Genomic DNA, 12,227 nt, shown 5'->3' with positions numbered 1-12,227 from the left:
TGGAGCTTTTGCTATAGAACCACAGAGACTTTCTGCATATCCATCTCATCAAGAAATCCAATCCCAAGAAACCAATTTAAGAACTGAGCCACACGCCAAGCAGAGGCTTTCCAGACCATGTTCCATGCATCGGGAAGTCCGTACTCTGATTACCAGCCACTCCTGCCTCCTCCTCACCCAGCCTGAGGGGCAGCTGGCTTTGGAGTGCGCAGACCTCACAAAGCTGCAGAGGTTTGGGCAGTAAATCTTGGGATCCCAACATGCAGAAATGCATGTTTGCAAACACAAATGGAATGTGCTGTGTCCAGAGTTAAAATGTAACAGCTGATGTTCCCTGCTTTTAATTCCATGGATAACTATGCACCTACCCCCAAGAAATGGCTCCACATTATTAGACATGAGCAGCTTTCCTAAGCAAGCACTATATAAGAGGCTAAGATGCCAGTATTTCAAAATTAGACAAAAGTAGATCTTTTTGTTAATGAAACCAGAAGAAATAAGAGATGTGTTAATAGGATAAAGTAAAATAGCAAATTTAATTATCCAATATTTATGGTGTTCTAGTGAGTCATGACAGAGACACTAGACAACAAATTCTGGTGAGTTTAGAACATGACCTTCCCTTTTGTAGCTTAAGAGCAGAACTACTCAGCATTCCTCAACCTGCAGTTATATAAGGAATTCAAAAAAACCAAACCTCTTTGCAGAACACCCTTTAAGGCTACCAAATAGACAAAAAGCCTTCTTGAAACCCTGTAGCTTCTTCAAACAGATTTCTCTTATCTTACAGCAACCTATTCAGAGTTCTAGTGACACCAGGGAATTCCAATAGTTTAAAACCTGTTTGTCTCTTCAGGAAACAGAATTTGCCATTTTCTCAAAAGCTGACTTGGTTCCTCCCAAGTCTCTTTGGAAAGCCAACTTTGGTAAAGCCACTGGTAGCACAGGGAGCTCAGCAGAGTCCTGTGAGTTCTGACAAAGGGGTGCTCTACAAACCTGGCAGCCATGGAGATGAAGCTCACCAGGCCTGATGGCAGCTGTGGCTGCTGCCTTGGTGCTCCCAGGAGGACCACAGCTGGTTTTGCCAAAGCTCAATGAATACCAGGATTGGGTCATCTCGGATAGGGCATGCTGGGAACTGGCACCCCTCAGTTACCTTAGAAACAGGCTGTGGACTCCTTCCTGCTGCTAAAATCATCATTCTGAGAAGATTTAAATGAATGAAATTAGGTAAGGGGCCACACCCAGCACCGCCTGAAACACGGCCATCAGCAGTTCACTGCAGTTTGGTGGGGCTGTTTGGTTTGGATTTTTGGGATGGGGACTTTTCTTGCCTTTTGGTTTTTGTTTGGCTTTTTTTTTGGGGGGGGGGGGAGATTGTTGAGCTTTTTTATTATTTTAATACAATAGATGAGTTTGGATCCCTTTGCAAGCCATCAGGCTCAGAACAGCCCAGCTGCAGGGCAGCACAGAGAAGGTTACTGGGTAACTGCTCACACCTTCACCTGATGTCATCAGTGTTCTGCAGGCTGCTCAGGTGCCAATTCCTGCTAAGCAAGCATGAGCCCCATGGCACAAAACCACACAAGCTGGCATTTCAACCACTGACAGGCACACACAGAGTGCTGTACTAAGCAGTTCAAGGTCTCAGCAAACCTCCTGGAAGCACTTCAGCTAAATCAGATAATTTATCATGAGTTTCAGGATTCTTGAACATCCTTAGAAAAAAAAGCCAAGTCAACTAACCAAAAAGAAAAAAAAAATCACAAGAAAAACAAACAAAAAAGACTCTGCATGCAAAAAACATGACGACCCTAACAAGAGCCTACAGCTTCAAGTTAATCCCAGCTAACATTTACCTTGATGATTTTGTTCAGATCAGTCAGTTTGTTCTTGCAAGTGTCAGACATTAAACACTAGCAGACAAAATCCAGCTTGTTTGGCACCCAGCCCTGAGGAGACTGAGGCCATCCTGATGGATTTGCTCCCATAAAGCCCAGAGAAGGAAGAGAACACTTGCACTGGGTGAGGCAGGATCACTGCTCACCTTCAGCTGAGATACAGAAGTTTCTGCAGTCTCTAAAAAGGTCTAGGATTATTTATTGACCATGGAAGTAAGAAGATAAATGGTAAATTTTGCTCTCTCAGTGGCATGGGAGGTATTTCATAGCATATCTGCTCTTCTGCCTAGCAATTTCCTAAATGATTCTTCAGTAGAAGGAGATTCTGGGTATGAACATCTACTTCAGACAAAGATGTGAAAGAAAGTAGTGGTAGGTTAATTAAAACAAGGAACAGATCTCTGAGTCATTCTTATTTGAAGTTCTGTTTTGCTTTGTTCCTATACAAGTGATTGATAGAGTATGAACCAGCTACTGAGGAGCACAAGAAAATGGCTATTCACTATGGATTACCACTATCTTAAAGGGATTTATTTAGACAAACATAACCACATGTGATGAAAAAAAGTGAAAAGTTTGTCTTGCCTAGTTCCAGTAATGCCCAAATTGGTTTTGGAAGTCCTGAAAATCAGTTTTGAAAGTGTGTTTCAAAAAACCAAGTATTTCTGCTATGGAAGAAAAATAATGTATACATTTTTATGTTAAGTTTATAACAAGGCTTTTAAAAGAAAACAGTTACAGGTATTCAACTGCATCAGACTTCAAAAGAAAAAAGATTACACATACAATACAAAAATACAAAAAAATATTTTTAGAACTTACAAACTCAAGAGTCTAAGTGGTCAGAGCTTTCCTAAAATAATAATAATAAAAAAATACATTTCAAGATGCACTTTCCTTTCTACACTTGCAAGTTCAACTTTAGCAAGAAGACAGTTTTAGAGGCAGGATGAAAGCATGTATTGAATGCTACAACCATTTCTCAGCTGAAATTTAGTGTTGACACTATCAGGTATCTCAGTTTAAAAAGAACCTTATGCTTATTTGGGGTATGGGAGGTGGTGCTGTTGGGGCAGGTGGTGGTATTGCTGTTGATAATGTTCTATTTAACAAGTACTGTTAATAAAATGTTTTTACAAATACACAATCTAGATTAGACTGAAATTTTGACGGTCATCACTGAAATCCTTCAGCACTGTCCTGCAGTATGGAAGCTAAGAAATAAACTGACCAGATTCATGTCACTGCTGAACATCACTGCAAAAGGAAGACAGGCAGGAAAAGGTCAAGTTTTATTTCTGAAGCTGATACTTGTTAGGAACATCAGGACTGCAGATGCAGCATTCTGTGACCTGATAGTGTCCACTGAGGTCATAGGCATCAAGGCATTTTGTCTTAAATGGCAAGACAGGGAAAGTGCATCTTAGATTTTTCATACTTAAGCAGTGAGTTACTCATTTTTGGTGTGGCTTTTATTCCTTCTAGGCATAGTAAAGAAAAATATTTCAATCAAAGGTGAAGCTTTGAATGTACATTAGCTTGTATTTTTGGTGGTGGCTTTTGTGTACCACAAGGAAATGCTAACAAGCACTACTCAAGGCTAATGATTTAAAAGGAGCACACTGAAAATACTGATTTACCTTTGTAATGAATATTCTTTACAGACTGTATCTAATATACAGACAAGGCCCATTTCCTTAGGACAGAACAGGCCACTGAAGGTTACACACCCTACATGAAGTTTTAAACAAAATCAGAGCTAAGTTACCAGAGCCACTCAGAGCAACATAATTCCTAGTTTGCAGAGACTTAACAAAAGATGACTGCAGGGAGAAAAAAAAAATCCAAGTTCTTACTATTTCCTGTTTAAGATTATATTCAAAGTAATAGTCCAGTAACACTTCTAGTACAAGACAATGCTCACTCTCTTTAGCAGAATTCATAGGAGTCAACTGTTTCTCCTGTTATGAAGAGGGAGCCAGAAGTGAGAATGCAAGAGCATTCAATTTTAACCTGATTAAAGAGACAGTAACCTTTTTCATCCACCTTATTTAATCACTGACAAAAAAAATTATCTTAAAAAGGTACCACTCCAATTTCTTTATTATCTGTAACCTTTTGGAACTAATCACATGAACTACAAAATTAGCAAATGCCTTGAAATCTGTATACAAAACATAAATTACCTCTAATTTCAAACTCATTTATTAGTGTACCACTCAAAGTCTTAAAAAAGTGGCTCCAAAGATAGTCTCATACCATTCTTAAAAAAGGAAACTGTTCCTTTAATGTTACACCCTCCCCTCCCCCCAAAACACCCAACTTGTAATCCACATCATTTAGTTATTTTCTTGGTCATGGACATTTCCAAGATGAGATTTTATATTTCGTTCCCATAGCTTCTGGTTGTCAGAAAATCCATGCTTTCCTTTGTTGAATGAATTTGGTCCTGCTGAGGTTGGTGTATCCCTGTGAAACATAAAACAAGAGCAGTTGAGAAAGCCAGCTCAACTATAGTAGACTGCGCCATGTGACAATGAAAATGCCAATTTCAAGCCCAGTCTGCCCTGCTACCACACAAATTTCCTTCTGTCACATCAGAAGCCCTCACTATTAGCAACTGTAAGCTGGCCACAGAACTGATCCGTACCCAATATGTCAAAATACAGCGATGAGATGGGGCAGGAGAGGATGTGGCGGTGGCAAGTAACTGCTGCCAGCTACAAAGATTAAGAAACTGAGGATCTAAATTTGTTAGTGGAGAAAAAAGAAAAACCACCAAACTAGAGAACTTTCACAGTGACTGACTTTAAAAGCAGTCTATTGTGATAAACACCTCTGAAATACAAATTCTCAAAATTCATCCCTAATTTAATTGAGGTCTCCCCTGAAAAGGTCCCTACTTATTTTAGGACTGGTCCCTTACCATCTCAAATCTGTGGCAAGCAGAAGAATTACATGATTTATTATTAAGCAAAGAAGAAATTCTTTGTCTTTCTGAGAGATGATTCTTATCTTCCCCTTGCACATGAGTTTAAAAATGTGACCAGACTACCGATTTCAAGGCAATTTATAAAAGGGAGAACCAGAAAAATACAAAATAGAGACAAGCAGGACTTCCTCCCTCTTACACTGAAAAAAAAAAAAAAAAAAAAAAACCTTCTATTTAACACGAACTCAATCACTTCCTCAAAAAACATAAATAAGATTCAAAGTTCAAATGCAAATGTAGTGCTTTTAGCCTGTAGAAGACACGCTAAAATTTGAAAATCTTATTTCTGGAGAAATGCTTCTTTAACCTATTCTACCTGCTTGTATTCTCAAATCATCCTCAAGATCTGCCCTGAGCTGGGCAGGTGTTCCACACCCTCGCCCTTGCCCAAAGCCCAGTTCCAAGCTGCCCTACCTTCCAATGTTCTTCATGCGCATCTTGGCTTCGGGGGGCATCTCCTCTGGTTCGCTCTGCGGGGACAAAGGAGGTCAGAGCGGGCTGGGTGCCCGCCTTGCACACTTCAAAGATAAAGGCTGTGCTACAGCCCTACAGGACAGCAAAGGGACTTTGGACACAATGGAGCTCCTACATAGTTACAGAACAAAATACAAATTCCTTTGTTCAACTCCATGAAAGAAGTTGAACATGACAACAAAATATTTAGCAAATCAGAAGCACAAGTTTCCTTGGACTCCCCATAATCAAGCCTAGAGAAAACAAGTATTAATTCAAATTATGTTGTGCATCTTATTTTCAGGGAGAAGTTATCAACATTTTAATGATTTCTTGAACCAACACAGAGCTATTGTGCATTCTTAAATTAGAGCCAAAAGAGATGCTTCTAGGTTGAAAATTCCTGACATTTATGTTAAGAACCATAAATAACCCACTCTCTCTGCCTACCACACCAATGGTATTTTGTGCTGATCACTGGCTTATTACTCACATCTTCATCTTCGTTGAAAGCTGCTGCTACAGAAAGGGTTTTTGGAGCCAGGGTTGGAACAGGCTCTTTAGGCTTCTGGAAAAGACAAAATGCACAAGTAACGTAAGTCTACCAACTCAAAAAAGCTACCCTTGGCTTTTTAAGTATTTTGGTAAAATTAAATCAAAAGATCTTCACTGAAATGGGCAACCGGGGAAAAAGTTTTTGTCTGAATCAAGCGCACAAAGGATTCTCTAATGACAAAGGAAAATGACTGCTCATTTATGTGTGATCACTTTGAGCAGCAAGCTGAGCCCTCTCATATTACAACTCCCCACATGCAGGTCTTAACTTTCTAGCACACTGCAGGGATACTCAGCCACTGGTGCATGACATGAACAATTAAAACAGATCCTGAATAACATGTGGTATTCAAAATTTTACTGTGTCACTACTTCCATTATTCTTTTGGGATATTCTTATTCATCAATGTCAGAAAAAAAAGAATATGTTTATTTTTTTCTATTTTAACAATGTGACAGCTTTCTGGCTTTAAACAATTCAATGCTTTTAAATTACTATCAGTATCTAGCACACAGTCCGATTAATGTAAGTTCCTTTAAAGAGTATTTATTTTATTTCCAATTTTTTATTCCTCTATTTAAAGTGTAGGAAGCTGTCAAACTCACAACTGTTACATGTACTACAACAGTGGTACCAAGAGTTACTTCAACACCACTGAGAAAAAACCAAGTAACTAGTAACAGATTGCTACTATAGTACAAAGTCAATCATATACAGAGCTTTCTCCATTTTGCCTTTACTGCTAATTCTTTAATACACACTCCTAGAAGCTGGTACTGCAGCAGAGCCCTTATGCAACTGCCTACAGCTGTTCTTTACTGATACTGCACAACATATAAATACCACACCATTTCTGAAGCATCTGCACCCAAGGAATGGGGAATATAATAGGGGAGCAAAAATGACTGAAGAGAAACAGGTAAATTTCAGCACTGTCTGTCATGCACTAAGTTCAATGAACCAGAAATCCTGAGCCAAATTTATTGCCACTTTGGACATGAGGAACTGAAGCATGCCAGAGGCCCAGAGAAGGAAGCCTCGTCCATTTTTCCAAAGTCTGAGCTGACCTGGCTGCATTTATACCCTAGAAAGCTGCCAGCCCACATCTCCCTTCCATCTCAAAATAACAAAGCACCCTTTTAATCCTCTGCAGGTTTCTAAAATGTGGCATTGCAGTGCAAGCCTTTCACGATCACAGTTTGAATTTGGTGCAGACAGCTACTTTTAAGGTATCCATCACAGTGACAGGTGGGAAATGCAAATGAACTGTATTAAACAGAGAGGCAGCCCCTGGCTTGTCCTTGGCCATGCAGTGGAGGACTACTCTGGAAGTACAGAGAGTCACCAGATTCCCATCTGAACAAGCACAAGGATACCTTGTGCTGGACAATCAAGGGGATCAGAATTCTTAGAAACCTATGTAACAAAGCCCCATCTCTTGCATTTAACACAAATAAATCCCACTGACCTTGCAAAGAACAGGCAAAGTAATGGAAATATGCTACAATTCCCCATGCTAAAAAAAGACAACCTATTAAGCCATCTAGATGCTTTCTTCTAGCTTTAAGCATCCTATGCAATGAAGCTCCCAGCACTCATTTCAAAGTAGCCTGAACAGCTTAGCAAGTCTGCTCATTTCCCTCAGGAAATTATTGCAGACTTATCAAATCTCATTATAAAATTATTCTGCATGTTCAAAGATCTACAGTTCATTTCAATCAAGTCTTACGATTCCTGAGACTACTGACCTGTTATTAATCACCTTGAAGTACTTACACATGCACAACTAGGTGGCCCTGCAACGCCCGCTTAAGCTTTACCCAAGTTACCCTCATGGGAATTCAAGGTTTCCTCTGCAAGGAAGCCTCCTCAAAGTACTTCCCTTTTCCCTCAGTTTTCCTAAAATTAAAAGCCCTCAGTAAACTTACATTTGCTCCCAGTTTGATGGATATTGCAGATGCCTTCTTTGTTGTCTGACTGCCTATGGAAAATCCAAACTTGGACATTTTGGCAGGAGCAGGCTTTGTGGTGAAGTCTTCAGCTTCTTCATTAGCTGCCCGTTTCTCTGCGCTGCGACTCGAACTTTCTCCTCCATTACTGGAAGAAACAGTCTTAGTTTTCACAGGTTTTTCTGCCTCTTCTTCAGGTCCTGGTGAAGTCGAAACAACTTACCAAGATGAGCTACTTTTACTGAGCAGATTGATGGGAGCAGCAACCTCAAAAAGCATTATACTTTGGGTGCAATAGGTAAGATGTTTTTAGTGACAGCAGTTTCCACCAATGTATATTTAGCGGACAGCAAAACACAAAGAGGAGAAGAAACTGCAAGCACTCCACTACTTGTAAAGAACTTCTTGTATGAGCCAAGAAAACAATCTTGAAGCACCATCTCTTTATTTAGTATGGAAGTCAAAGTTCATGTAGTAAATTAAATGTAGATGACTAAATCTTTTTAAGTTGCCACAGATAAGCTTTCATAATTGGAATACCAATTCCAAATCTAGAGTAGATAATCTAAGTTAAAATTAATTCTACTAAATTTCTACAAAATCATGTCCATGCCAGTCTCTAGGCTTGTCTGGCACAACTCTAAAATCATGGGAGTGACTACAGTGAGGCCGGCTGTCTCAATCATCTTTCAAGTCACTGCTTGTCTGCATCTCATCTGTAATAAATCTGCCAAGCTCTGCTTGAGGAAGGAATCAGCACTAAAACAGCATATATATAGATTTCATCTTTTCTGGTTTTGTATACTCATGGAAAACATAGCAGCTGAACAGTGATCCACAGAGAAAAAACATTCAAGTTAACACTTCCACTGCTATAAAATCAGCTTCTTCAGCTACACCAAGAGACAAAGGTGTCCTTGGAAAACTCACACTGAACAGAGTAAATGCTTCAGCAGAAAGACACTTCCCTGCTGCTGCAATAAGCAAACCACTGCAGCAGCAGAAGGGGGGAAAAAACAAACACACATTAAGGAATGGACAGGGAAGCGCTCACAGCAGCAGTTTAAAACAACTGGAGCTAGCACAAGTTCCTCATCACATCAAATGGAGAAGAGCACCTTCCATGCACAGCAAATTCCAACCATCAGGGGATAAAGCTCTTTGCACTGCTAATGCAAAAAGCTACTAGTAAGATGAAGCAATGGGAGAGAAAGTCTGAACTGGGGGTCAACAAGATTGTAGCTCTGAGAAAAAAAAAAGAAGCAAACAACATCAGGAAAGAGAAAAACTAGGGACTCAATCTATATATATTTTTTTTTATTTGTCTGCTATTTCCCAAATCAGAAGCAGCAGAATATACCACTTCTACCCCACTCTTCAGGTATCAATAAGTGATTGAAACCAAAATGGATCTATCATTCACCTTCAGAAATATGGCAGATCACAAAAAAAATTGTAAGTTTAATCAGTTTCACTGTATTAAAAAATGCTGCTAGAAATTTGATCCAGAAAATATCAATATAAAACTGAAAAACAGAGGAGGAAAGAGAAACAATCAAAATTTACACAAGTGACCTTGAGTACTGGTAGCTGTCTTATCAGAGTTTACCAAACAGCAGTCTGCAGAGACTATGAGAGCATCCTTATAGTTTAGTCTACAAGATCACATCAACCAATGTTCCAAGTGCAGCCTCAGCACACTAGAGACAGATTCAAGGGCAGGTAGAAGATTCACTGGCCTTAAAAGGCCTGGGACCACAGAGCCAAGTCTTCTTTTTCATAATACACAAAATCCATAGCAGCCCAAAATTCAGGGCCCAGGGAACCAGCTCCTAGACTAGTGCTAGCTTGAAGGTTATTACACTACTTCTTACAGCTTACTTCTTTAAAGTGCAAATTCTCAAATACTGCTAAGCAAAAGATGAAGCCTAATACAATCTACCCACATCTGTTTTCTCACCAAATCCTAAAGAGCATCTCTCTCAGAATTAGTTCCTATCAGCACTGCATTCTGAGTGATATTTCTATGGGATTGCCAAAGGATGAACACCAGACTGCTGAAAGAAACATTTTTGATTGATGAGAAAGCTGTAAGGGACACAGGACAATTGGGGAAGGTGGGGAGGGAGCTGTTGTGCTGTTTGATTGCTGGAGGAAACAGTAATGCAGGCATAACTGCCATTAAGCAGTTCTCTACCCTCTCCCATGCCAGTCCATATATATCTTCCAAGATATCAAGGCTGCTTTATCATTTCCTGGAGGTCATATTCACCTACAGAAAGCACCAGCACTTTTTCCAAACTAGATTGGCCAGTGCCCTTCCCATGACTGCAGACACGAAAAGCTGTCCTCCTTCACAGCTAAATTTTACTCATGCGAATCAACAAGCCACACGAGTGGACAACTTCCACAGCCCAGGTGGCTGAAGTGACAAGAGTGAGAGTGCCAGCTACAGAGCATTTCAGGATCTGTTGTCCCTGAAAACCACTGGGGCATGTGGGAACAAACCAGTCACAGCTAAATTAATTTTAAGATAAGCCCCACTATCTTTTCAAAAGCTAAGAACTGCAAATTGCTTTCAAAAATACTTATGGAATAACTATTCTTCCTTAGGGCCAATGTACCTCAACTCGATCAGATCGTGTTTCAGCACACAAAACAGCACACAAGACAGTATGAATTACTGATGTCCTGATGCTGTCCAGTTACTGCATTACTAATACACCACCACCAAAAAATAAAAACCAAAAAGCCACCAAAGCCCAACAGAGAACCAAGAGTCAAGGAACTACCTAAAATCAATATTCTTCAAATGTCAGTGATTATGAGAAATAACATTCACTGTTGGGGCTATCCTGATTGGTTTACAAGCCTGATTTAATTTTTCAATAGATGTAAGAAGTGCCCTCTTCCTACAGATATACGAAAACAACAACAACAAAACATTAAAACCCAACTAAAACAAAAAAAAAGAAGGAAATACACCAAGAAAAAAAAGCTTTATCTTTGCAAAGACACTGTCCTCTCAACTTTAAGGGAAGAAGGAAGAAAAGAAACATACATAAAATTTTGGAATCAAATTCTGCAGAAATTAGAGGAATGTCTACTCATAATATAAATACTATAGGACCAAACAGCAAACTTACAGATTGTTGCCAAGCAAAAAATCCTCAAATGCTTAAAACAGCAATTAAAGAATATTCACTGTACCAATTTATAAAAAAGGTACCATAATTGTTGAAAATTAATCTTTAAGGCTCTGTCTTCATCCTTGCAGACAGCAACAGTCGTATTTCTCTCAGAACACGGCGTAAGTACTCCGTGTATTTTTACGAGTGAGAAATAGCGCATTTGCATGGACAAGGAGAAGCTGGTGTATTTTTATAAAAGCGCCGGTAAAGCTGAGCACAGCAGGCGCGACTGGCCTCTCCTCCAGCGCAGTCCCCTCAGGCCCAGGCCACCCACTCTCCCCGCAGGGCCGGGCACCGCACGGCCCGGCTCGGACAACTCACGGCCGGGTGAGGCACACCTGGACCCCCCACCCCCGCTGGACCAGCTCAGAGCCCGTTCCCACCCCACAGCTCCGCGGCGAGAGGCGCTACATGTTCACCTCCTGCGGGCTGCGGCCGCTTCGCCTTCTCCCCCTGGGCTCTGCCGTCCGCCATTTTCCCCCGCCTCCTCCGCCGCCTCACGCGCCGCGCACGCGCGCCGCTCGGGCCCGCCCCCCGCGAGGCCTCGCTCGCGGCCAGGCCGGCCCCGCCCCTGCGGCGCGCGGGGATGGCGCGGCGGGAACGGCGGGAACGCGCAGCGGGCAGCGGGAGCGCGCCGATCTGACGTTCGTCCGGAGCCGCCGGGCGCGTGGGCACGGCTTCCATTCCCTCCCCCGGGGGAAGCGGGGGGATGAGAGTCACCCCGCGGCATTTCCCGCATCGCACCCTCAGCCTGCGCGTCTCGGGCGTGCGAAGGAACCACGTCCGCTGCTGCGCTCTCCTCACTGCGCGTGGTTTAACGATTACCTCCCGTGATTCACAAATATCATTGCCTCACTGCCTCCTCGGTGGGTATAAATAGCTAAAGTGTGTGGAGGTGGTGCGCCGAGAAGGATCCGGTGGTGCCAAGCAATGGGACAAGAGGCAACGGGCAGAAACTGATGCACTGAAGTTCCACCTGAACACGAAGAAGAAATTCTTTCGTGTGAAGTGCCCGAGCTCTGGGCAGGTTGCTCAGAGGGGCTGTAGAGTCCCCCTTACTAGAGATACTCAAGAGCCATTCAGATGTAACCCTGTGCCACGTGCTCTGGGATGACCCTTCTCGATTCGGGAGGTTGGACCAGTTGACCACTGTGGCCCTTTCCTACCTACCCAGTCTGTGATTCT

At 41.7% G+C, this 12,227-nt stretch overlaps 1 protein-coding gene across 1 annotated transcript; it reads right to left on the bottom strand.

The window, feature by feature from the left end:
- Nucleotides 1-3,972: 3,972 nt before the first annotated feature.
- PCNP (PEST proteolytic signal containing nuclear protein) lies at nucleotides 3,973-11,559 on the bottom strand. Its single transcript, XM_050973506.1, has 5 exons — nucleotides 11,462-11,559; nucleotides 7,831-8,051; nucleotides 5,840-5,914; nucleotides 5,308-5,363; nucleotides 3,973-4,370 (listed from the first exon to the last, which is right to left on the bottom strand). The coding sequence occupies exons 1-5, from the start codon at nucleotides 11,514-11,516 to the stop codon at nucleotides 4,241-4,243; spliced, it is 537 nt and encodes a 178-aa protein (XP_050829463.1). The 5' UTR covers nucleotides 11,517-11,559; the 3' UTR covers nucleotides 3,973-4,240.
- Between the last annotated feature and the right edge of the window lie 668 nt (nucleotides 11,560-12,227).

The sequence above is a fragment of the Serinus canaria genome, chromosome 1, assembly GCF_022539315.1.
Source record: "Serinus canaria isolate serCan28SL12 chromosome 1, serCan2020, whole genome shotgun sequence".
Taxonomy (NCBI): Eukaryota; Metazoa; Chordata; class Aves; order Passeriformes; family Fringillidae; genus Serinus; species Serinus canaria.
This window is presented reverse-complemented; position numbering and strand designations above follow the sequence as displayed.

Coding starts and splice junctions, on each gene's coding strand:
- PCNP (XM_050973506.1), bottom strand. CDS start 11,516: ATGGCGGACGGCAGAGCCCAGGGGGAGAAGGCGAAGCGGCCGCAGCCC. Junction 8,052..11,461: donor GCGGCCGCAGCCCGCAGGAG/GTGAACATGTAG, acceptor CGACTTCACCAG/GACCTGAAGAAGAGGCAGAA. Junction 5,364..5,839: donor CTTTCAACGAAGATGAAGAT/GTGAGTAATAAG, acceptor TTGTCCCCGCAG/AGCGAACCAGAGGAGATGCC.